The 27130-nt window shown below is 34.3% G+C and overlaps 2 protein-coding genes across 10 annotated transcripts in view; one reads left to right on the top strand and one right to left on the bottom strand.

The window, feature by feature from the left end:
* Positions 1–3219, bottom strand: part of LOC136819298 (two pore channel protein 2-like) — a 31832-nt gene extending 28613 nt beyond the window's left edge. Inside the window, exon 1 of the mRNA XM_067075541.1 lies at positions 3153–3219. The gene's annotated coding sequence lies outside the window, so the exon portion shown is untranslated. The remainder of the gene's footprint in view (positions 1–3152) is intronic.
* LOC136819296 (SH3 and multiple ankyrin repeat domains protein 3-like) lies at positions 1–27130 on the top strand. Of its 9 annotated transcripts, XM_067075529.1 has the most exons (12): positions 1–38; positions 2247–2634; positions 2919–2971; positions 3345–3400; positions 12887–13042; positions 13676–13879; positions 15020–15203; positions 15411–15562; positions 18622–18666; positions 22655–26254; positions 26441–26502; positions 26678–27058. In XM_067075529.1, exons 3-12 carry the CDS (start codon positions 2956–2958, stop codon positions 26961–26963), a joined length of 4761 nt encoding a protein of 1586 aa, XP_066931630.1. In that variant the 5' UTR covers positions 1–38; positions 2247–2634; positions 2919–2955; the 3' UTR covers positions 26964–27058. The 9 variants fall into 9 exon arrangements, with proteins under 9 accessions (XP_066931630.1, XP_066931638.1, XP_066931635.1 ...); XM_067075537.1 differs by lacking the exons at positions 1–38; positions 2247–2634; positions 2919–2971; positions 3345–3400 and adding an exon at positions 3657–3735; XM_067075534.1 differs by lacking the exons at positions 1–38; positions 2247–2634; positions 2919–2971; positions 3345–3400 and adding an exon at positions 4615–4700.

The following is a 27130-nucleotide window of genomic DNA, read 5'->3' on the forward strand; positions in this document are numbered from 1 at the left end:
AAGTATCAAAACAAATTTGTTGTCAAAGTGATTTAACAGTAAGTAAAAATACAGTCCAGATATCAACAATCCCATGTTTCGACCAACCATCCCAAGTTAGAGCAGTTGAGGGTAAATGGCTCAAAACATATTGGGCTAAGTGTTGAAATTTTCTTCTTTATAATACAGGTTATCAAGGTAGGATCCAAAAGCTTGATACTTTTGATTTTATTATTAGAACCTCAGTTAGGTCCTGTCAAGAATCTTTTAAAAACTCAAACAATTTCCATCGAAAGGATGTGCTAAATACTGAAAAATTTGTTGAGTTCCCCTTTAAGAACCTGTGGTTGGCAGTCAAAGCTGAGTTTGATAAGTCATCCTCCTCCTCTAGCAAAATGCCCTCACAGTCACAGATGGAAAAATTTTAATCTGTTAATCATTTTCTTAAGTGAAGAGTTTGCAGAACAATTATAGGTTTACAACAGTGCTGGGGGTTATACATATATGTGATTTTAATTATATTATCTCTTTATTTTATTTTCTTAAACATTTGCAAAAAATCGGAAAATAGAAAAGTATTATTTCGGGTTTCATAATCCAAATACTAGATAAAGGTTGCTTTTATGCTGCAATTTTTTGTATTGTCAAAAACTGTATTTTGACCTGCTTTTGTGGGTTATTTTTTTGCATAAGGTAAAATGGAAAGTACAGCATACAAAGTCCAATAGATGTGGGCTTAAGTTTTTAACCATTAATTGATTAAATTTTGACGTCATCAGAAATTAGTAAAAAACGAAAAATCCTATATTTTGCTGACATAATCAGAATTTCGAAAAAAAATTCTTTCAAATGATTGACTTTAGTGAGATACATTTTTGGTGAAAGTTTGAAGACAATTGGATAAACAATCCTTGAGAAATTAAATTTTTAGTTTTTATGACATCATCGATTAGGACGTCATAATCAGTTTTTGCATTTTTTTGCGAAAATCAGCAAAATAACAATTATGTTACACATCAGGCTTTTTTTGATCGTTTTCTATCGGCTAATGCAATCTAAAAATTATGGTAATAAAATCTAAACCTAAAATTTTGACCAAACATCTCTATTACAAAAATCTTTTAAAAATTGCCATAAGTAGGGAACAAAAGAACTCAATTTCTTAGTCATGATCATTCTATTCATTAAAGATTATTTAGCATATTTAGTGGAATCGGGCATTTTATTTTGAGATCAACTTCAAAGGTCTCATTTGCAATAACTTTGGAGTAAATTTGCCAGGAGAACATATTTTCTCTTATAGGGGTATATTGATATCTTTTTATGTTGCTTAAAGGACATTTTTGACTTCAGCGTCTCTAAATGGCAGTTTATATTGAATTTTTTTTTTACTAACCATGCTAAATTTGAGTCTTAAATCTGACTTAAGGCTTTAAGATTTATTTGAATGTTTGATTAAATAATGAAGCTCAGGCAAAATCTTGCCCTAAAATTCTAACCCTAGTGCTTTCTTGATAAATATTTTGGACAAATTAAAAATTTACCATGAACCACTTTTTCATAAGGGCCTTCATTAGAAGTAGGCAAAATTTGGCTAATAGGTATTCTTATAGGTACTTTTTGAAAAGTGCAAATTTTAAGTTTTGTTTGTCAGTTCTCCCTTAATATCTAAGAATGGCAGAAAATTGATTCAATATACTTCTCTTGGTATGTAAATTTTCATGTCTAGGACCCGCACATTTTGTGACTGAATTATCTTATAGGAGTTATACAAGCTTTCATTCTTGCAAAACTTTTTTTTGAGTTGTTTTGAGAAGGTTTTTCATGGCCATGACTCAAAAGTCCCAGAATAGGTATTCGTTTTTCTGAGAGTAAACAGCAAAGCAAATCAGCTTTTCAGAGTTTTAAATTGAATTAAAATTTTACAATTTTGGTTAAGCTTCCCCACTTTTGATCATATTGACCATAGAGTGATAGCTAATATGTAACAAATAAGATTTCTGTTTAACCTGTGAGTAGAAAATGTTATTCCGAATGTATAGTTGTATATGATTTATAAAAAATGAAGATGTCCATGCCCAATCTTGTCAGTTGTTTTTTTGTAGTTTTAGTGTTCCGAACTTTGGGGGGTCAGAAGTAAATAGATATCAAAAAGGGGGCTGTTACACAGAACTGTGATATTATCGATGTGGGTAATCCTAGTAAGATCTTGCTGACTTATCTAATCCAACACTTTAACCGTTGTTAATTCTTTCTTCATTTATTAGAATTGCTGGGAACCTTGCAAAATAGAAGAAAAGAGAAACTACAATTTTGATTCAGGCTTTGTATTTTTTTGATTTTATGAAGTTTGGCAATAAAGTTCAGTATTTCTGCTACTGCTTTTGACATATTTAATAGACATTTGACTTCACATATTTTTACAATTTGTCACTTTCTTATTCAAATTGAATGAGGTAATGAGAGCTAATTAGCTTTGGATGGCAAGGTGCTACAATATTTTTTGAATGTATTGACATTGTTTTTTATTTATTTTTCTATTTTATTTTTTGCTAGAAATGATGATCACTATGAACTGTCAAATTGAGATGTCACAAAAATGTTTTATCATTTACGACTCAATCAGCTAAACGAAACAAAGCAATGGATGATAATGTTATTTCATGTTTTCTTACATATTATTCTTCTCAAAAATCTTGATAGCAAGTGTGAAATTGAAACTTCTTTAAGGTCAATTGTAATATGAAAAAAGTTCATACATCAGTGTTAAATCTTTTAGTTCAAAGCCCTTGTCCTTTCAGATCGATCAAATATTTGACTAATTTTGAACCCATGATTACTTCTCAGGTTCCCTTCTGATGAAAAAGGGTCTTACTTTTTTGCAAACATAGCGTTTATGAAATTTTGTAATATATATTTTTGAAATTGCTTTTTTATAGATGGGTATAGTGATGATTGTAATGAGCTTCTAATCCTATGGAAGGAAAAACTGGTAAGAGTTCTCATCTGAAAAAAAACTTTACTCCCTCAAAGTTAAAGTAATCAAAACCCAGACTCTAGAGACACCAGAGACTCTATTGATCAAGTAGTCTGAAAGATTAAAAGCAAGCATTTTGTGAATCAACCAAATATTCAAATTTGGTCAAAATAAGTAAAAATGTGTGTGCACTTACCATTCTAGATATTTCAGAGAAGGCCTCCCAATCTATCTTCTAGTGATGAAATGAATTTATTCAAATGATGATTTTGTCTTTACAAATAAAATCCTGCAACAAATCTCGATTGTTTAAAAAATAATCATGCCATATTGCCCAACTTTTGTGTCGACTGTTTTAATGTTGGTATTCTTTTTTTTGTTTGTATAGAGATCAACTTGACGGTTACAGACACACTTGGTCTCGTTCAAGATATTGAAACTGTGGTATGCTACCCAAGTTATTTATGATTATATCCGCTCCTAAAATTAAAGATGGTTTTGAATTTCTGATATAAATGAGGGGAAATGTAATGAAGTTATCAAATTAGGGAAATTTCATTGAGGCAATAACCTTGCAATAAGATACCAAACCTTTTTTTTTTGTTTTCGGGTTTGAAATATGAGAATTTCAAGATTTGGCATGTTTGGTTAAGAAATCTGTTTTCATTGCACACACAATGTTGAAAGTTGAAAAGAATTTTAGTACTTATGAAAAAAAAGTTGAGTAAAGAAGAGACTTTGGTAAAGAGATAAGAAAAGTGATGACTGCTCAAGAAAGTGTAGGTTTTTTATTTTTGTATTTTTTTGTAAATCTGGTTCTTATGCCTTATTTTATCATTTTTGGGAATTTTCTAAGGACCTAATGGCCCTCAAATCGCCTGCACATCCAGTTATCCTTAGGGCTTGCCTCAGACTCTTTTAAATAATCCATATGGATAATGAATGAATCTGACTATACTGATTTTTTATAGAAGAGTGTTGAAATGGAATAAAAGTGTCTTCAAATCTACTCTGCAGGGTTTAAGGTTAATCCCATGAAGTTAAAGATTTAGAACTGCTGTGAACTAAATTTAGAGTTATATTAGGATAGACAACGGCAGTCTACCATTTGACTTTTTTGTGAGTGGTTTATAGATTGACTTGCTTGTTTTTTGAGTAATCTAGCTTGCAATGGTTTTTAGGTAATCCTATCATATGTAATAAACAGAAATGTAATTGTTACAAAACGCTATGTTGAGAGCTGCACGATTTAGTCGTTTTGTCTCTATTTCATTGACTTTGCTCTTATTATCCTATGCTAATCTTAGTTCAATCTCAATAATTTATGAGGTGAAAAATAAAAACACAGATAAAGCTAATGAACTCTCCAAGAAAATAAAGAAAGAGAGAAATAGAGAAGAAACTGATAACATCTAGAATAAACGTGAAAATAGAAGAAGACCTTAGATGGCACGACATATTAAGGAATTTCTTCCATGTTTCATCATTGATTAAACATTAAAATTAATCTCCTTTGCAAATGAAGAATTTCATGTGCTTGAAACACTGATAAAGATTTCATTTTGCATTTTTTATTCGCCACATGGTTTGGTCTGGTTGTTATGGTTTCACATTTGTTTTGATTTCGTGTGTGTCACCACAAGGTTGACGAAGATTACTTTTCATCTTGTGATTGTTGTGAGGCTTTTGACTGGAAGAACCTTTGAAATAAATCCAAGCATTAATGGTTGCCCTTGTTCGCTTGGTGAGTAATGATAAATTTGAGGCCAAAAAGAAACTGAAAGTGAAGATCCACTTTTTCATATACATGAAAAGGTTTTGTGCGGCATTTTTAACGGACGGTTTCCTTTTTTTGAGGAGTAACTTTTTTTCAAACCACATGCTATAGATCCTACTTTTAAACCAAAGTTTTTTTGCGAAGACGAAGAGGAGAGGGCATCTTGGAAATACAGTAAATCAAATGGTTTCTTTTCCAAAAGCCTCGAGCCTGGCGCTGAATGATTTTTGACCTACTCTAGACGACGTCGATCACGAGGAAAGTTGTTGTTTGAAAATACCATATTTTAGATTAAAAATATTTTTTAAGGTTGACTTTTCTCAAAAAGTCTCAAATTTTTCGCTGAATAATTTTCAAAGGTATTTGACAGGTTGTACAGATCGTTGACTTGTATTAGCATGCGCTGTGGTCTTGTTGTGTTTACTTAAACTGTAACTGTGTTTATCTAGCATTTCCCTATAGTCACGAGATTTTTGTAAAACGTTGCCAGGTGATGGATGAGTGTTGAAGTACTTCTACAAGTGTCAAATTCTTTCTTCATACAGTCAATATTTTAACATCCTGTATATCGAGAAGGACTTGGCGTGACTAATGCCAAGAGAGCTTTTATACTGTTTTCGTTGTACTTACTGTAAGTACTTCACTAAATTATTTTTTTGATTATTCTGAAAGTTCAAACTACGTGATATGTTTCCCAGGTCAAACCACTCATGTAACGTTTTTACTTATATGAGCTGAGTATAACGATTTCAGGTGTGGACTAAAATTGTATTTGACCTATCCCTAGTCAAGTCTTAGCTCGAAACCCAACTTTAAAGTAGCGTACAAACTAACACTATTGCCACTCTCCATTTTGGATTTTTTTATTCAGTCAAGCTTCTTTTGGTTATCTTATTGTCGACACATAAAAATGTCTTTACTCTATTTTTCCTAAAGGTCTTGTAGAGCATTTTTTATACAGTTGAGAATAGAAGGTTATAAATGGAGACTCTGTTCTTTCTCCTTTGATTCATAATTCATGGGCTGTACTTTTCCACCGAAAAACAACCTGGCTCACTTCGTTACTTTTTATCTTTCGCACTTTAACGCTCTCGATGAAGCTTCTCTTTCATGACAATGCAATATCTTTGTGGTTCCAGAAAGGATTACTTGAAAATAACAAACTTTTTAATCTTTCTGCTGAAGATGATTTGTTAGAGAGGAGTCTCAATATTTTTGTTTTTCATTTTTGTGAAAGTTCTTCATTCTTCATTACGTTATTTTCAAAACTAGAAAAATTATGTTTGTAGAATGGTGTGGAATTTCAGCAGGATTTTCCATGTTTCTTTGTAAATTATAGTAATAAAAGAAGGCGACCAAAATAGCTCTCTGATTATATTAGAATTATTCTCTCAGATTTTTATGGAGAATTTATTTTTGTTTTCTTCCTCACTCGATGTTCCTTTGCATCAAAAATGATATTTAAGAATTACAATCGAAATAATGAAAATGTTATAAGAGAGGCGAAACAGAAGAATGTTTCAAAAAAATGAAAAATATTATTCTTCTAAAATTGATATAACCTATTATAATGTAGAGAGATATGATGATAATATAACTGTATATAACTGTTATACTTTTCTATAAGTCCATATCATGCTATTCATAAAGATCTTATAGATTACTGTAATGGTATTACGTGTGTTTTGGTATTAAAAGCTCTTATGATAAGTTGGTCATGTATTTTTATTGATTGATTGATTGATAAATGTTATAATGACGAGGAAAACATTGTACATGTAATGTTTTTAAATTGGTTGATGTGCTACAAAGTCAAAGTTTAGTTAGAAGAAAATTTAATAGTTTAGAGTTTGTGATTTTCAGAGTTTCACCATGGATACTTCACCCAGTATATGGCTTGGTAATGATTTGTATGCAACACTGTTAAAATATGTAAGATATTTTCTTCGTTTGTTTTCAATCGAAGAATGTCAGGGAAGCACGTTTCAAAATCATAACAAAAGATCTTCCTGAACTCAACAGGCCGTTATAATAACAATTCATATTTTTGGAAATATTGGAATACATAATCTTCGGCGTACGTCGCCTCATTATGACGGCATTGTCTTTCAGTTCCGTTCATTATCGTCTACCGGTTCATAATGTATTCTTTTTTCTTAAGCTGTCTTCATCTCAGAACATTTTCTTGTAGTATCTTTTTGTATTTAATGTTTGTTTGCCTTCATGTGGCAGTGGAAATAGTTCACAATCACTTCGGTGTATAAATTTTGTTTTGGTGTATTTGCTACTGAATCAAAGAGCAGGAAAATGTTGCTCATTTTTGAGTTGGTTAAGGTATTATTTAAATTAAAAGTATCTACTTTCATGAAGTTTTTCTGTTTCTTTTTCTTCATACCATTGAAAGACCATGTGGCAAATACTGCTTTTCTATTCATATAGCCTTCAGGTCAAGTCAAAGTTATGAAAATGATCGATTGTTTTAACGAAGCTTATCAAAAGGTTAATGACCAACATCATCGTCAATCTGTTATGACGTAAAGAGTCAATTCCATTCATTTATTTTTTATTGCTTGTTTGTCGAATTGTCATGGTATTAATTTTGATTACTCTTAAACTGCCTAACCATCATCAAAAAATTTGTTTTAAAATTTCTTATTCATTTTCCTCAAATATATTCTATATACCAGAATAACCTGGTCGCTAAATTGAACAATTAACTTTTCGAAAATGCGAAAATGATATAGGTTTGATCGGGGGGGGGGCTGAAGAAGGTTGAGGGTGACAGTCAAGGACATTTGCTCCTTCAACCTTACGCCCGAAAATCAGTTTTGAAATTCTTGTACTTGTGACTTTGAAGATGATCTTTATTAGGTCGTTTTAAATTCACCGTGTTTCCTACTACGGCCCTGTTTCAAGAATCTTCAACTTTATCTTCTCAAACTAATGAATTTTGAAATAATAATTAGAAGATCAAATTATCAAAACGTGCCTTACGACCACTGGTTAATCCCTTTACTGGAAATAGTCTTCCTATACATCATTCAAAAGTCACAAAGATCGATCTATCAATTTTTTAATTAAACATCGTGGGAAAACGGATTAATACATTATTACACTGGATTTTCATTTTATTAAAACAGCGTAAGTTATAATCTCTTACAAGTTGAGAAGTTTGGCCAAAAAACTTGTGCTATTTTCATCTGCCAAAAGCAAAGATTTGTTTTGATTCTACTAATGTAATGTGAAATGTGAAATGAGCCACGTAACGACATAAATCATTTCTCAAATTGTGTATGATATTGTATCATCATGACTTTGGTTTATATTTCGGTAAGGAAATGCTCAGCGAATTAAAATAACTTTTTTTTTTTTTTTTTTTTGAAGAAGTTCCTCCATTCGTGTTTCCATACTTAACTTTTTCGAATATTCGTCTTTCCTGTGAAAATCTTTCTGTCTCCTGAAATTTTCAGTCTAGATAATCTATTCGTTGAGCCTTGTAAAGAAAGAGCAATCGCTTCAAATGATATTTTTGTAAACACAATGTTTTTTTTTTTGAATATTAAAACTTGTCCACTTTTTTTCTTAATGCTATTGAAAGGCGAACGTACTGATTGTTATCATTTTACGATCACATATTCGTATTAATTCTCTCCGGTGACGTCATGATTATGACATCACAAAAAAACTTGGAGGGCGGTTTCTCTTGTTTCGTTTAAAAATCTGCCAAGAAATCGTCTCCTTCGTTGGCATTTTAATTAGTTTGCATCGGGACCAAACTACAGTGTTATTATTTTTAGGCGCAAATCACAGCCTTTATGCTCATAGAATTTTCTTAAAAAAATCTTTAGTGAAGTGGTGCATTTTCTGGTCAACTTCACTTTTATACTTTCAAGGAGTGCTTAAAAGTGAAAAACATATATGAAACTGTCATATCTTTTGTTTTCTCAAAGGCCACCATAAACCACAAACATTCAGGCTAATTTCCTTCTAATACAGTTGATGACTGAATTTCGAAACGGGAACCTATAAAAAGGGAAAATAAAGCTTAAAATATAGAAAGTCTTCATGCAATTCTAGTGACCTTGTTGCGTAGTTGCTTTTGTTTTTTGTTGATCTGTCAACAAAGAAAACGTAACCAAAATCACCACACATTTCATTTGCAGTGCGTAACAATTACGAATTAATGAATTCACTAATGGGCCCTCAAATTAATTGATTGTAGGACACATGCTTTATTAATGAACTAACCTCATTTGAAAAGACTTTTGAAAGAAGAAAAGAGATACACTTCGAAAGTGGACATTTTGTTTTGTTGTTGATGTGTCTATAGAATGTTTTGAGTGCGAAGAAGAAAATGTCTTTCAGATATAAATATAAGGTACCTGTGTATTATTTTATTTCTCGGATACCCCACGTATTTCGGACATGTTTCTCGGACACCCCACGTATTTCGGACATGTTTCTCGGACAACCTCTCTCTGTAGTACTTGGATAATTTGCTGCTTTTTACAGTTAATAAGTCTCCATAACTTGAACACACAGGGGAACGCAAAGTTGTTCGAGATAGGGAAATCTTGAGCTATGGATAAGGCATTGTTAACTGAAAGGACCATAAAACGTGTTCGAATTAACGATGAATTCGAGTTATAGAGGTTTCAGTAAGAGCTTCCACTGTATTGTGGTTATTGTTATGTGAATTGTTGTTCTTCTTACGAAAACTTTTTAAATATCTATTGCTCGAGATTTGAGATTTTACCTGAAAATCAGTTTCTACATTCTTATACAAACATTTTGTAAACAAGAGATTGATGTTGATGACGTTATTGGTATATGCAAATGATAAACTTATTGGAGGGTTGCATTAATCAACTCCTACTTTTATTTTGAAAGGAAATAAGGTAGTAGAGCTAGCTGTATTTACTTGAAATCAATTGATGGTATTTTCCAATGTATTGAGTAATTGATATACCCTCAAAGGGCTATTAATTTGTACACTATACCCCTTCCTTTGATGAGCGACTATAAGATTTTTCTATTCAACAAAATAAGGTAATCAAAATAACGCTAAGTGATATGAACAGCTTAGTATGATATGTAGGAGAGAAAACTTGTCAAAAATGTGTCGTCACTATTCATCACACTTTTAAGTAATCCAATTTGAAAAATTTTTTGGGCTTTTGTAATTGATGATTTGAGGGGAAACTTTTGTGACGATGATTATTATGATAGATAACGCTGACCATTTGGTGGTATGTAGATTATTTAACGCTTTTCCTTTTTAAATAGCCGACATGAGTCTATTTTACTTGAAGTACATTTTACTGGAAGCGATCCGGATTTCACCTCAGAAATTCATATGATACTCTTTTTTTAAACTCGTTTTTTCAGTACTTTGAACCTTATATTGATCTTATCATGCTCTCAATTTTTGGGCAGAATTGAGGTATTCTAGACTTAAAACCTTATTTTTACTAAATTGACCCTTAATTTGTCGAGAAATAATGTTATTACAGGCTCCCGTTCTTAAAATATTCTTACTTTTGGCGTATTTTGAGCCTCATTGCTCTTATGAAATTGTTCTAATAAAAACAATGTCACCCAGAATAAATATGATCAGTGAACAATACAATATCAATTTGGTGATATTGTCGAATTTGATTCTTGTTTCTTATATTCAATCTTCTTTATTTTGTAAGTTAAAAAATAACAGCTATGCGATTTAGTTACAAAGGCTGCAACGGAACCCTTCGTTGTAGGAGACTATCAGAATCAAGGTCTTGTTAATTTTCTCTACTTCCTTGTTCTACTTCCTGGAATAATTGAAAAACATGTTTGATTTATGTCATTGATAAAGATCTTCGTTTTGAGCAGAGAGTTTTGATGAATTCTTTTGAAGAACTTTGACATTTGATTAAACCATTTTTAATGAAACTTGGAAGTATTCTAGATTGCACTTAAATGATAAAATGTACGAATTAATTACATTGAAAATGACATTATATAACGCCTGATTGTAGAGAGGATTCATGATAGCAATATTCTTCACAAAAATTTTGCGATGAAATATGGAAAGTGTCTCTCTTTGTAGTTGTAGTGGGTAATTAAAGCTTACATTGTTGACATTTAAGCTAAATATTATTATAAGAGGATCCTTGTAATTTTTGTACAAAATGACTTTTTTGTTTACTTACAAATTCCTTAGTTGTCGTGATGCTTGAATTGATGTGATCGTTAAAGTATCAAACGTTCGTGCTAAGGAGTAGTAGAATAGAGAGAGAATTTTCATCAATATGTATGTATCTTTTTGTGTCGAACATTGTAGATAGATTTATGATGTGTACTTCTTTCTAACCCTAATTTTTGTAAAGGTTATGCTAACTGATAAGTGTGAATAAGTGAATGTAGAAGTTGTTACTTTCTGAAACTGGTGGCATTTTTTGATGTTCAGAGTGGTTTGAGTTTCAATGCTGTATCAATATTGCTTATCTGCTTGTCTAAAAGGGCTTACTATTGTGAAGTTTTAGTACTTGAACGCCTTGTTTCTGAAATAATACTGAAATAGCCTTTGGTTTTCGTTTTCAAACGAGAGTGCTTTGAAGTTTTTTCCTTTTGATTAATTGCATTTTCATACACTTATTTCCCTGGCTACCTTCTTATGGTCAACATTGCCATAGTAACCAACTGCTCACCGTGATTTTGGTAATGAGAGTAGATTAATAAATACTTGGAATATTTTTGGAAAAGAGAAAGTCATTCAAAGTGTAGCAATTTGAGCATAATTAACCTGTACAGACAGATTTTCTTCGCGATAAATAATTAAGGAATCCTATTTTTTGTGCTGAATTTGCGAATCAGGTGAACACTTTAACTTACATTGAAGAGTGTGGTCGTGCACTTTTAAAAACTTGTACAGACATGTATAAAGCTAACTCTCACCGTGCTTTAAGTATTTGAAAAGAGGTAATTTGAAGGTGTTTTCAGCTGATTCTTTACCCATAAACAACCATGAACAATCTGTGGATGTCTTTTGTCAATAAGGTAGTTGAAATTTGATAAGAATTCAATAATATCAGTATTTCTTTGTTCTGCGCTTGTTTTTCATTTGCATGAGTTCTTATAAGTAGCATTACCTTGGGAGCGGGCTTAGGATACTCGACTTGAATTGAATTTTTCTCCCAAATTATGTACCAAGATCGAGTTACATTAACTAAATTTTATAAGTTCAGCCACAATATGTAAAAACGAGTAGATCTTCATTTGCCTCTTTCAAAAATAAAAAGTAAAAGATTACTCATCAAATTGATATCAAAATCTCATCTTCCAAAGAAATATAAGGTCTTCAAATAAAGAGTTTACAGGCTAAAACAAAATGTTTGCTCTTTTTGCTAATGTTTTGTTTCAATCCTATTTTACTTTTCATTTTCTTAAACAGTTTTTCAATATCTTTTCGTTATTTTTAGCTCTTGTTTAGATTGTTTTCACAGTCTTTTTCTTCCCTCTATTCTTCCATTTCTCTTTTTCTCAAACAGTTTCTTTTATTGTGTGATGATGAATTTTGTGACACGAGAAAATTCTTTCTGGTGAAATTTAACAAGCTTTTTTTATTATTTCGTTAAGTTAAGCGAGTAGCGGTTAGGGCTGTTTGTAACTGTTATGTTTCGTTGTTCGATGAATGTAATCTAGAGATAATAATAATGGTACAAGGTCGATACAAACAGGTTGACATTATATTTTACGTGACTTTTGTTTATGTTGTTGTTTTGATTTCTATGTTATAAGGGTGATGTGATACTTAAGAAACTATTGCTTTTATGAAGTCTGATGTCTTACAAGTTTTGTACTGTACACGTTTAAACTTTGATTAAAAATTTTAAATAAATCGTTGATTACCCTAAAGATCGTTATCACAGGGGCAACATAAAGTTAAACTATTTTATCATTATTAGTATTATTTCGATTTAGTTTGATTTGGTACTTTGGATTTATTTTAAATGAAAATCCTTACCAAGAAAACCTAAGGATGGAGGGTCCAGCTTAAAATCATTCCCTGCCCATTTTTAAGCAATGATGAATAACGGTTGACGCATGAAGAACGAAAGGGTATGGAATTCACACGAATTTTTAACCAATCCATTCTTTCCGTTACCTTTCAGACAATATGTGGGGATGAGCGTTCAGTGTTGCCAATAGCAACAAACATGGCGCCATACACAGGCGATGACGAGGACGCACCTTACAATGGAAATATTCATCTTCGAGAATTCCAAACGTACAAAGTCACCACACCCAATTTCACCGATAAAATAGAGGTAGGTGGTTTCAGTGTGAGATATAATAATTGAGAAGACAGGAAAAGCTTAGGGTATGTATGGAAAAGTAGGCTTGTGTGGTGTTCTTGGGCTGTTATTTTATTGATTAATTTATTGATAATTGCCATGAATTTCTTTTTACCCATGATGCATTGGTAAGAATTCAGCAGCATTATATGGATAACATTACAATGCATTACTGTAATACTTTCGATTGGGAACGTGTAGGCTAGAAAATTTCTTGTGGTTACTAAATGGGAAACTTATCGACACGTGTGCGCATGTGTCGTGTGACTTTATTACTTGGAAGAAAAACACTTCCTTGAACTGTATGACCTTTTCATAAGATTTCCCTTTCGTTCGTTGTGGTGTGTCTTAAATCTACTCAGTACTTTTTTCTGTCGTGCAGACTCTAGTCTTTAATGTATCGAATTACGATTGTGAAATATTATTTTGATTCTGCTGTGTTGACATATTTTCATATTTCAAATACCGCATAACTGTCAGCAGAAAGTCCGCAAAAATAAACAAAAAGTTGAACCCTTTGACTGACCAATTTTTAGCGATTATGAGAGAGTTTATATCTTTTCCCCTTTTAACAAATTTTAACAATTTTAAAATCTTTCTTTTCAGAAAAACTTCGAGTTTTGTACCAGTGAACCAATATGGAACGCCAAACAGAAAGTGTTAATCGAATTCGCTTCCAACAAAGACCTTGTGGATGCATTGAATTTTGGGTTCTATATGCCACCCTCGGGCGGAAGGGCGGGGAAGTTTCTTGACGAACAAAGAACTTTCAAAGATTATCCGATGGACAGAACCAGTGGCTCGCTAGAGGTAATTTTCATGTTCCTTTATTTTTACGAGGCGGAGGTGCTTTAGTGAGCTTTACTGATGTATCTACAGTTGACGCGCGCGCTCCCTTATTTGACGTTCTACTATTCTTCTGTACAATCTTTCTTTACACTTTACACTATTCGATATTATTGAAAACCAACATGAAAAAGAAACGACGCTCCACTATTCGATACTCTCCCTTATTCGATGAAAATGCAATTCTCTTTGAATATCGAACTAGAGAGCGTCAACTTTATCATAAAACCTGATGTGATGTCAACCAGAGTTTTGTTATAGCGGAATTAAGTTCACAATTGTATTTGATTTCCTTGAAAAACAAAAATTTAGCGGAAGTATAGCGATCCTTGAAATAGATTTTGTCGAGTAAATCATATTGCATTCAACCAGGTCATGTGATGCAAAAAGAATGCTTTTGAAGATGACCGCTTGCTTAGTTCGTAAAGTTTGTTTACGTTTGAAATCTGCTCTTAGAGTTGCTATTTAATCTCATTATGATCCATTTATAACGAGGTGGGGTCCTCTAAAATATTCATGATACAGATTCCAAAAATACTTTGTTTCCTTAAACTGCATCAAATTGAACTTAATTGAGATAAAGGAACAAATAATCGAGATTTTAAAGTAGCCTTGATTTCTTTCAAATCGACTGGTCGAACCATTATTTATCAGTAAACAATTTCAATAATCTTGTACGTATCTGTCAAAAATTTCTTTTTCTTTGTGTGATTGACATTTTGTAAACTTTTCTACATTGTGTGGGATGTGATAGTAGTTTTCCAGTAATTACTTTCTTAACTCTGTAGTGAAAAAATGCGGTATATTTTAATTGATCTTTGCGTTCACTGTTTTGCTCGAGAAATTGTGATTTTTGAGTCAATGCTGTGCTTTTTATAAGCATACCAACCATTCAATTTCTATAAAGAATGTTATTTCTTTAAGTAACTAAACATCCGACACTTAACTGGAAAAATATCGACCGGATCTGACCGGATAAATGACGATTCAAATCGAAGACACGAAGCTCGTTCTGTACTTGTGAACGAGATCAACTTGTCATTGATATCACTACTTGGCAGAATTTGATTCTTTTCTTAATAGCTCTTACTCTTTATTTTATAGTTCCGCTACAAACGAAGAATCTTTCGCCACCTCCATTTGCAAGATGAGAAAAAACTACAAAAAATCAACACCAAAAAATATCGCAAGAAATTCTTCGAACACATCTATGCACGTAATTTACCAGAAATGGAAAAATTACTCAAGAAAGGACTGGATCCAAATTTCCAAGATGAAAAATCAGGAGGTTTGTTTCAAACAGTTTTATTCTTGGAAGGTCTTATTTGCGCCGTTGGTCTCTACGACGGGGATTAAGATGGACTAATAAGTGAGGGCTTAAATGGTCTTTCTTAAACATGAAAATACTTCTTCCCCGTTACTTTGGAAACTGGAGACTTTAAGATACATGCTAATAATGTTTACGTAAGCTGCAAACTGATTTCTGTTGTCATAGAAACACCACTGACAGCGACAGCCATGTTAGATGATTGTATGGAGATGCTAAAGATTCTTATTCAATACGGTTCCTACATGGACTTCCGTACCAAAGCTGGCAAAACTGCTCTTCATAACGTCGCTATCATCGGCAAAGACGTCGCATTAAAGGTATGTGATGTAGATTTTCATCTTCCTTCTCCTGCTATAGCAAAGTTAGGCAATGACCGAATGTCCTACCCCAAAATCTTATCGGGGTTCAGGATTTTAAAGGGTGATAGATAGGTATATAAGGCTTTTGAGATGTCTATTTGGTTAATTAAATTATTTTTAAACAAAGCTGACTGTTGTTGACACTAAAATGAGGTTGAAGTGTTTTATCACCTGATACTGTAACTTTTCAGTTTCAAATTTCGAGATATCTTCACTTTGGAGTTTCTTCCCTTCTACATCAAAGCTATATGTTTCTATTACAAGATAAATTGGAGTTCATTTTCCATTTCAAAACGCTCTAGGAGTTCGATGTCGCCAGTTCTCCACATGGGAAATTTTGTTATCATATCGGAAATTAAGAACCATCTTCTCATAGATTGTGGTTACTAAGAATTTCTTTCATCGCAACATTCTCTTTTCCAATGGTTTTGCGCGTCTGATGAATAATAAATAATGAATTTCTTCGGGTCTTCAGTCCTACGTTATTCTACTTTCTACTTTGTAACAATTCCCATTCCTTTGAAACCTTTAAGGAAAACTTTTTATCTCTATTTTCTAAAGCGTTGGATTGAATAATTTTCATTTTTATGCTGTTTACTATCATTTGTTTACCCTATAAGTATGTTGTATGCTGAGCTGTGCACTTAGCAAAACATTAAAGATGCCAAGCAATGTTTTTTATATTATGCCGAAGAAATTTGCGATAGCGCGTAAAGTTGGGATCTTGAATTTTGACTCTGATTTATTTGAAGACCAGAGATCAGTTTTGAGGCAAAAAGTTAAGGAAAACTGCTTGTTTATGTTGCGTTTTGAGGATAAGATTAGGTTTCCTTAGGAACCTCTACAACTTTTGAACACGAGGTGTCACATGATACATCGATTGTTATCAATCTTTTTGTGATACTTTTGTTCAAATTGATACTAATCAGTTGAAAGCATTGCAACAAAGTGTTTATGAACGAAATGAAATGCTTTTCCTTCAAATCTCTCAAAAATACCTCTATCTAATGAAAAAATGTTGTCTATTCAATACGAAATTCAGTGGATGATTGAATCTTGAATTTTCGTACTTATTTATGTTTTGTGGAGAGCATGGTTGTTTGACGTGAATTGGAGTATCGAGTTTTTGTTCGATTACTAAATATATTGCCCGCTATATTATTCACCATTTTTTGACGGGTGAAATAGTTTCTTCACTATAACTGAGGATTGATCGACTTGTTAATACCGAAGCTCTAGATCCTTCTCTTCTTTATATAATTTCAACAAAAAAGGGAATTGGATTTTATCGTCTTATTAACAAATCGAAATGTATTGTAGACTACTTGGCCTTTCAATTCTATCGCATGCATGTATTACAAAATTTTGAATCGAAATTAATTGATTTCGACTAGCTGAGGAGCTAGCTGAATATTTTTCTCTGAAAGAAATATTGTCTAATGATAGATGGATATCGGTGGATTTGCTAGCTAGTATATTCACACCTTCAATATATCTTCTTCTTTATTTTTCTTCATGTTCATATTTCTTTGTTTATCCTTTATATATTCTTCAATCTTCAAGATTCTATCTATAGAAAATTTCTCATTAGTTTTTTACTCTTGTTGTACTCTTGCTAGCCTCTTATGTCTTGGTTATATTTGAATAAAGTGAGTTTCCATGGGAAGAAATTTTATTTGAGCTTGTGTTTCGTAGATTACAAACGTCAACAATTTTTCACTGCAGTTTTTCCAATAAAGAATATGGTTGAAACCTTGAGATTCTTCTGACTTGGTAAGATTTAAGTAGAAGCTATGGTTGATAGGCTTTGTTCGTCAGCTGTATGTCAATAAAGGTTTTAACATAAGCAAATTACAATTGTACCCTCTGGCATTTAAGAATAAGATTTTGACAACTCGTTTGTACATTCAACTTTCATTGATGATGACTCATGTAAGTTGGAGGAAATCTTCTTTCACACATATTGGAATCAGCTTTGAATGAGAATCCAGGGAATTTAATTCAGAACAAATAATGATGACATCAAAATTGATGACGTCATCTTCAACTGATAATTTCTTCACTGATAAACGAGAAAAAAGCATTAAAAGAACAGTCCATATAAACCTTCTATTGTTGTTTTTCAAATGAGGGTTCAATGAAAAACACAAAACCGCCCAATTTTCGCCCCTCCGCCTTTTTGTTTGTCTAATTGGTGAAAATTTTCTTCTTCAATGGCATTGTTGTTGTGTAAGGGAATTGAATTACTTTTTCACTGATGAATAGTTTACGTTTCTTTTGGTCTTTTACTGATGATGGAAGAACTATGATTAAAATAGGGGAAGTATTTTTCTCCCATGTTTTTTTATGAGATTACAACCATACAATAACTTTTCGTTCTTCCATTTTCATCTTCACTTCTTTTTCCCATTCATTTTTCCTTCTGTGTTATGTATATGACCAGACTTTGATCAAAACCAAGCTAACCTCAATATGTTATTTGCCCTTAAGCCTCTCTGATTTTCCACTACTGTGATTACTCCTTTCAGTTTTTGTGAGATGTTGTTGGTTGGAGACATATGCATATGATTTATTATTTTCTTCTGCGATTTTGTTGAGAGCTGGTCTAGAATCCGGGTGTATATTTTCAAAGTTCTTTTTCCAAGAAAATGTAGAAACATTAGCTTCTATTCTGAATAATGCTTCGAAAAGAAGGAGTTTGATTAATTTTTCAATCATGTAAAATACGAAGAAATTATTTTGCCTTTTCATTAGCATTCGATTTTCTTTCAAATCCTGATGCCAACCCCTTTCCATTTTCCTCTTATCCCATAAGGAATAAGTTGTTACAATTAATTCTGTAATATAAAAATAGGTATTATGCAAGGCACGTAAATCGTGCTCGATTGAAAGCTCGATTACTTTTTGTATACAATGTATACAATGTTTTGAAAATTGAATTGATAAAAGGTTAAATTCCTCGTACGTGAGGATTGAATTGTGGCTTTTCAACAAATTTGATTTTTTTCTCGTTTTAGAATTTACTAGACCTTGGAGCATCACCAAATTATAGAGATTCGAAGGTAAGCTGTTTTACATTCTTTCGTACTGAACATTGTAATTCATTTGTCGTCTTCAATTCAGTACACTAGAGAGAAAGTTTTCTAGAGCAATTAGAGCAATCACCCCTGTCTCAGTGACGTTGCAAGAGTTATCTAGTCAGTTGATAAGATAAAATGTAAGGACAAAAATGTCAAGGGGGTGGAAATGTCTTGTTTTTAATGGGTGGTGGTTTTAAAAGGAATGGTGAGTTAAAGAGTACATGGGTTGGCTAGTAAACAGTTGTCTACCATTTTGAACAACTATATATACTAGCCATTGAAATCTCAAAGCTTTTAAAGCAAAGACACTTTAAAAATCTTTTAAGTTTTTGTGTGTGTTTGTATTTACTCCGTATTTGCTATGCAGACTGTATTATTGCTATGTTTCATGTTAAGGGTTCATCAAAATTTTATGACAAGACAATATTTCTCTCATCTGAATTGTGATGTTTGTAACGAGTTATTTTTGACAAAATCTTAATCTGTTTAAGGGTGACATGAGGTTGATCCAATAGAATCGCTTTTATTCTTTTCTCGATCAGCTCTCGGTTTTTTCACATACGGAAGTCAAAGGAGTTCGAGAGAATGTACCAACCTCGCTTTCAATACAAAATATTTTGATACATGATTTTTGATGTAGTTGTAGTGATTCAACATAATATTGTCTTCTCGAAGAAAAGTTTCTTTCCCTTTTTCTCATTCAGTATTCTTTATAAACTTTATCTACCACGAGAAGAGAAGTGATTTAAGCTTGGTTTGGTTAGAGATGTTGAACCTTTGGAAGTCCTTTGGAATGAACTTTTTAGGGGATAAAATTATGTAGGTTGAACAAGCCCTTGCATTATAAATCCAAGTAAAGCACAAATACAACTGCGCTCTATTTGCAACAGTTTTAATAGGTTATTTTAGCCTGTATTTTCACTCTTTGTAATGTTTCACAGGCTAACTGTTAGCCGGCAGACTTTGATGGGAATATAAGCCTTTGAGTGAGACGTCAGAAGAGAGACAACTTATTCTTTAGGTTTAATTATATAAATGGTTTACCTGGAGTGTTTTAATGAGGTAAATAAGAGAAGACTCTTCTTGATTTTTGTATTCACGTCTACATGGTGTTATGATGTTTTCCTCTGATTTCATTTCAATAAAATTTTGATTATAATCATGGACGTAATCGCGGGATAACCGTAGAAAGGTCCACTATCCGCAAGCGGAAATGGACGGCCGTCTTTTTACGACTTTTTACTGGCCTTCCAACATTGCCACTAGGGGACGAGATGGAGGTTATTTTCTACTTTTGTCTCATAATTAAAGTTCAGGATTGTACCACTATCTATGTCAACATTTGTTTTTATGATCATCTTCTAGTAGTGATGATGATGAAAAAGACATCTGTTAAAATCTGATCATCTTTACATGTCCTATCTGCCTGTTCATTGTATTTTGATGATGACAGAAAATTCATTAGAAATGGACAACGAGATACTGTTTTCAATGTGTGTCTTTGTGTGCAATTTGATCAGCCCAGCTCGTTTCACGGTTTCTCGCGTTTAAATGAAATATGTCGTAATATGAAGTTTTTCAAGTCATGAGTTTTGTAAGCTTGGTTGAAAAGATCACTTTGTAGGGTAGATTTCGAAATTTCTCTTGTATTTGACAAAGTCGTGGCTAATTCATAACGCTTCTCCAGGTTGTCGAGTTTACGAAGAACTTTTTACTGCGTGTTTTTAGTTTACTTAGAATTGTCATTGTTATTTTGAAGATATGAATTTTTCATGATTGATAAAAATAGTTTCTTCTCTGTACAATCTATTTTGATCTCTTTTGATTGCTCATCATTGCAGAGGTAATATATTACTCTCAATAATTTTCCTTAATGCCATCCTTTCGATTGTTAATTTGATTTCTCAATTAGCATCTCGTATTTAACTCATCTTCTATTGTGAAGGTCACTGTTTCATGGTGTTTTGCTTGTAAAGCCTTCTTTGACAAGTGTCTTAGCAACCTTGTCATTTATCCTAGTGTGTTAGTTCCCCCCTCCAATAGACTTGACATCAATGCGATGAAAAACAAGTAATACCAAGGAAGTTTTTTGACAAAAAAAACCTGTGCTATAGTTGTGAATTTCTTTGGACAATTTTTTTCTCTTAATCTGATGTAAACTATATGGGATATATTGGTCTAAGGCTTTATGGGTGCTATCTTTTTTACGTGTATCGGAAGTAAAGTTTTACAGGTTAAATTTCATATTGTCGGTACTTGAGGTGTTGCAATATTTTATTGACTGTTACTTCATCTTTTTCTTTCTATTTGGTCTTTGGAGATTGGAGAATACAAAACAATCTTTCACCACTTGTAATCTTCAGACATTCTGACTGACTGAATTGATGAGTTGAATTTTCATTACTTCATTTAGACGATCAGTTATATTTTTAAATCTAAAGCTGGCAGTATGATTTAATTCTAAAAAACACGAGACACAATGCAACATTCAAATGTGACTACTCAGTATGTGTTTACCTTTCTATATTTGAATTCGTCTATCGAGGTATCTTGATCTTCCAACGCTAAAGATCTATTTGAATACAGACATCAGACGAAAATCTTTTTTTTTCAAATTAAAAAAATTATGGGTAAAATTTTTGAACACAAAGAAATGAGATTTCCTTGACCGATGAATGCTACCGTTACTAGGTGTCAATGTCACTTCTTCGTTTACAAAAAAATAGATTTAACATCTTCCAATCATCTCCTGTTTTTCTTTTTATCGTTTCTTCTGAAATCTTCGTTGCTTCTTTGAGCGTTGTGTAATGTGTATCAACAATGTGACGTTCTTTTGCTCTTTCGCCGATCATTTCGTTTAATTGCAAAGAGCCGTTCTATAATTGTATCTAATTATGACAAAGGAAAGCGTCCAATATCATCTTTCAAATGTTATAAATGTATTTTATACTCATATGATGAAATTTTTAGTGGTAATAATGGCATTGGAAATGTTTGACTGTATCAAGGAAGATTTTATGCCGTTGTACCACGATTCTTAAAACTTAAAAAAAAATCTGCTTTATGTTGACAGTTTCATTAGTTAATTGCATGTCAACTTCGTAAGCACTTGCACGTGTCCGACAAAGACTTTATAAGCTAAAAACCCTTATCTTAAGTCACGGAATAAATTAGAATTTATCATAACAGTAGAAAAGATCTTTCATAAAAATCTTATGGATATTATGCAAGCCTAACTATTGCGTGTTTCAGGGATTTTAAACGAAATTCTTTGAGATATACTGTTCGTTTATGTTTTGAATGAATTTGATTTGAACTCAGCTCTATTCGTGCGTTTTGTTGTTAGTTTGGATATTATAGCTGGACTGTAATCATGTTTTCAGAATGTTCTGCTCTTAGATTCTCAACTGCAAAATTTTGTACAACAGCTTTGCAAGAGGCTGGATTTTTCTCACTTAACATTTCTCAGCAGCCACTGATTTCTTTAAAGGGTCAATCTAAGGATGTTCTTGGATAATCCTTTTCCCTCTAAAGTGTCTACTTTAAAGGGAAGGGTTATCGTAAGTGAATAAGGCTGCTTTCTTTGAATGAGTGTGTTTTCTTCATTGATTTTATAGACAGAACAGAGCTCTGTTTTGTGTGGCTACAATCACTGTGTTACTGTGTTGCTCTTATGTCATAAAGTGCACGAACTTTGTCAAGCTGCGAAGAAAGTTTTTAAAGAGAAAGGAAGTTAGCTGACGCAGAGTAGCGTCTTTTACTTTATGCTTAAAAATCAGGATTTCAGGATTGTGTGAATAGTTTTACTTGATTCTTTGATTAATATAGTTCACATACAGTTAGCTAATTTTGATGAATTGTAAGGAACTTTACCATTTATTTTTGACCTGCTACTTCTATTTTTAGAGGGGGATATTTTCTTCATAGTAACTCTTATATTTGAAATATTTCCCAACTTTTGTTTTTTCAGGGATTAACACCATTATATCAAAGTATTCAATTTGGATCAAATCCTTTGATCTGTGAGCTGTTGTTAAAAGAGAAGGGCCAGCTTGGAATCACAGATTTCCACGGTTGTGAGGAGATACATCAAGCCTGTAAACTAGGCTACGTCCAGCACGTGGAACATCTCGTCTTCTACGGTGCAAACGTCAACGCTAAAACTGCTTCTGGAAATACACCTTTGCATATTTGTGCGTTGGAAAATCAAGAAAGTTGCGCACGTGTTTTGTTGTTTCGCGGCGCAGACCGCTCCACAGCCAACTACGCACAGCAAACAGCATACGACGTTGCTATCTTATCCAATAATTTAGATGTCGCTTTGTTATTGAATGACTTTGACCCAAGAAACGTTACTCCTTTCAAACATAAACCTGATTACGTTGAACGAAAACGTTTAGCAACTTTGACTGATGGTACACGCCCACCCAGTCAAGCTATAAGTCCACAGTTAAGTCTTGACGGAAGCAGCATTGCAAGTGGTGAAGGGGAATCAGAAACCTCCTCGGGACGCTCCTCACCAGTCCCATTACAAAAAAGACTTAAAGCTACATCTACACCAGCAAATATGCACACACTTGGTTTGATGAGACAACGAAAAGCTTCCACGGGAAGTCTCCCCGAAACGGTTGAAGAGCATTCCGAATCGGATGAAGAATCTGAAGATGACGATCAACTGAAACCAATGAAACCGATGAGAACTTTCTCTAACGCTGGAGTGGGTACTAAACGCTCACCTGCTCCTATGAGAATCGCTCCAAAGAGTCAACACGTGCGTACGCGTCTGTACGCCAGCGTACCTGGTCGTTCGTTTGTTGCCATTAAAGATTATGAAGCTGCCTCACAAGGAGAACTTGCACTTAAGAAAGGAGATAGTGTAGAAGTTCTTTACGTTGGGGAAGCTGGCTTTTGGGAAGGAAGTGTTCGTGGAAGAGCTGGGTGGTTTCCTAGCGCATGCGTACAAGAAGTCAAGAAAGGCGATTCTCTCCGTGGAAAACGCACGTGGTTAGGAGGAAAGAAGAAGTCTCCAGTAGCTGACATTTTCGCTGAAGGCGATGTACCAAAACCACGTGTCATTACGTTAAAGAAAAGTGACAAACAAGGCTTCGGTTTCCAAATGCGAGGCGCTAATTCTCATTTACCTCATATAGACTTTCAGCCATCTCCTCAATTCCCTGCATTGCAATACATCGGGGAAGTTGATAAAGGAGGTGTGGCAGAGAAAGCAGGTTTGAAACCTGGCGATTTTGTATTGGAGATCAACCACGAGAATGTGGTCAATGCAACCCATGGTTACGCTGTATCACTCATCAGCGGTGGTGGCAAATCGTTAACCATCAAAGTCATCACTATTGCGCCTGTCACCAGTGAAAATGGCATCCATACACCAAATGGTTCCATAAATGGTACACTTCCTAAATCACAGAAGACGCCTCCACCAGCACCACCAGTCCGCTCCAATTCCACCGTATTGTCTAACTTCTCTACACCTGATGATTCGGTGCTGGCCGAAGGATCGGTCGCTACAGTCGGTGTAGAAACAATGACGTTGGACACCAACAAAACACGCTCCACGAGTGCCAAAGGGATGTGGTCTGGTACGGCGTATCGACTACAAGGTGACGAAAGCGTCCATCAAGAAGACCATAACATTTCAACAGGTATTCGCAAAGTTTCTGGAATGAATACTGATCTCGCCACTCGCTTCGACGAACGTTTGAAATCTATGACTCAACAAACAGCAGTCGACAAAACACAATACCCTGAACACAAACGAAGCAACTCATCGTTGAGTAGTAACAGCAGTAATTCAAGTGAACATTCCATTGAGAATCGACCTCGACGAAAACCAACACCACCGGGTTACGACCATACCATTGATAATATGCGACGTGGTCGTACCAACTCTCTCGGTCGTGGCGACAACGCGCGGCCACCTGTCATCGTCAAACGATCGCAGACGGAGGATCACAGTCCTGGACAAATGAACGGAAACAGACAACCAAGTCCGAACACCAACAGACACAGCATGTATGACGAATTCAATTACGAGAATCGACAACGACACATGCTTCCCGATAAACATCAAATTGAGATTCCGCAACAATATGCTACAACACGACGATATAATCGTAACGATCCTACGACTGCTTACAACCATCCGACAGTTCAATATCGCGATCCGAGAGTACGTGAGGACAACCGTATGAAGGGACGCCCTCAATCGGAAGTTCTCATACCACGAGATTACATGGACGCACAACAGTTGCCACCTCAACAACCGAGAGGACAATTCCCTGGTGGATACGAACCACAACAACAAACACAACAACGCTACCCAGGACAATACAACACTCTACAAACACATCACATGCATCAAAACCAACGCCGTCAAGAAACAGTCCTCGAAAAGCATCAACGTAAATACCTGGACAATGAACAATACAATCGTCCGCCTCCCACAATGCACTTAGATCTTCGTCTCCAACAGCAACCACCACCACAAATGGACAAGTTGGCCGTTCAAACGACACGCATGATCAATGGTGACGGTTTGATTCGTAACCAGAACCAACGTATGGTAATTCAACCAACTCCACCTCCACCACCGCCTCCACAACAACCACCCACGCCACCCCAGATCACCGCCATGCCACCACCCCCGCCACCACCTCCACCTCCACCTGCTCCACCAACAGCCAACGAAAACAGCCTTGGTAATTCAATCGCAAGTGCGGCCTTGGCTCGTTCGAATCGCACGAAGAACGAATCAGTGGAAGCACAAATGGAACGACAAAAGAGCGAACAGAATGAAGCTCTATCTAGACGGGACAGCTCACCTGGCTCCGATACAGCAAGACTCTACACATCAGGATCAAGTGTTAGCTTGGATAGTTCGTCTTCAAAAGACTCTGGCTTCGACAATTCTGTTGATGATCACTCTAACGCTTTAGCACAAGCCATAGCTGCAAGAGCTGCCAAAATATCATCGAAAGAAAACACCACTAATTTGCCGGCAACGAAAGAATTACCGGAAGAGAAAATGAACACGGTGGAAGTAACAAGTTTGGTCAAACCGAGCGATATGATCAAACAGATGAGAAGCCTAAGTACCTCCGCTGGAACGAAGAAGACTCGAGATTTAAATGCAAACGACATCGATAAAGGTTATTCATCACCCACGAGTAGCCGCCCTCGATGTAAATCCGACGCCCCTCCGCCAGCCGTGATGAAGAAACCGAAACGTCAAACGAGCAATAAGTCGAACCTATCAGAAGATACGGCAACCGCCTTCTTGGATGGCGTGCTGGCGGACGCAGAAGCGAGCATCGACTACGATCTTATTTCGAATGCTTCGACGTCATCGTTCGAGAAAAACAACAATGTTATTAAGGAAAACAAACCACCGATCAAGAAAGTGGCCACACTCACCATCCGATGCGGTGTAGACAACAAACCCACCACTACTTCAGTACAGATGACCACGCCGCCAAACAACACAACGGAGGAGCTCGATTTCCCAGACCTCCCTCCACCACCGATGGAATTTCTCGGAGAAGAGCTGGAAAACGTAAGTTAATTTCTTCTCTTGCTTTCCTCCACTTTCAATTTGAACTTTTCAAAAACAATCCCAAATTCAAGCTAGAATTCTTAGAAACCTTTGCATTTATGTGCAATAATCTGATTCTTCGAAAAAAACGTACTAAGTCTCATTTCAAATGCTACATGACCCTAGATCGACATACTCACTTTTCAGGATGACGTCAGTCCGGACATTGTGGAATCAAAAAATATTTCTTTCGGACAGCGAACGAGAAGGTAAGTTATCTTAGAATTCAATTTTTCTAAAGTTAAATAATTCTTGTTAAAAATTAATTTATATTGTCTGGTTTCGGTTCAAATTTTATTTTACTATCAAGATAAGAGTTTTCGATGACGTTGATCAACAGGGCAAGATAAAGAATTTAAAGACATCATTTTTTTCTATTTCTAGCGATTCCATTTCGTCAAACAGATCTGTTTCGTCGACGCGTTCAGTACTTAGTTTACCCCTGTCTTTACAAGATAAATATTTTATGGATTGGACATGCGTAGAAGTGATTGAATGGCTAGAACATTTATCTCTGGGACAATATAAAGACACGTTCGTTGATAATGATATTGAAGGAAAACATTTACCGGACCTTTCTAAAGATGAGCTCAAAGAGTTAGGAATTAAAAAACTGGGCCATCGAATGACACTTGATGATGCAATCGTGAAATTAAAAACTATGACGTAATGATTACGTGATTTTTCTCTTTAAATTAAATTATGTTTATAGAACTTTAATTTACACAAATTTTATGAATTCTGACTTGGAAAATTTTATATATTATGAAACCGTTAGAATGGGAACAATTTTAGATACGTTTAAAACCACAAAATTTAAACCAAAGATAAGTTTAG

Source organism: Clytia hemisphaerica, unplaced genomic scaffold (assembly GCF_902728285.1).
Source record: "Clytia hemisphaerica strain Z4C2 unplaced genomic scaffold, Clytia hemisphaerica genome assembly, whole genome shotgun sequence".
NCBI lineage: Eukaryota > Metazoa > Cnidaria > Hydrozoa > Leptothecata > Clytiidae > Clytia > Clytia hemisphaerica.

Coding starts and splice junctions, on each gene's coding strand:
- LOC136819296 (XM_067075529.1), top strand. Junction 13,043..13,675: donor ATTTCACCGATAAAATAGAG/GTAGGTGGTTTC, acceptor CTTTCTTTTCAG/AAAAACTTCGAGTTTTGTAC. Junction 26,255..26,440: donor TCGGAGAAGAGCTGGAAAAC/GTAAGTTAATTT, acceptor CTCACTTTTCAG/GATGACGTCAGTCCGGACAT.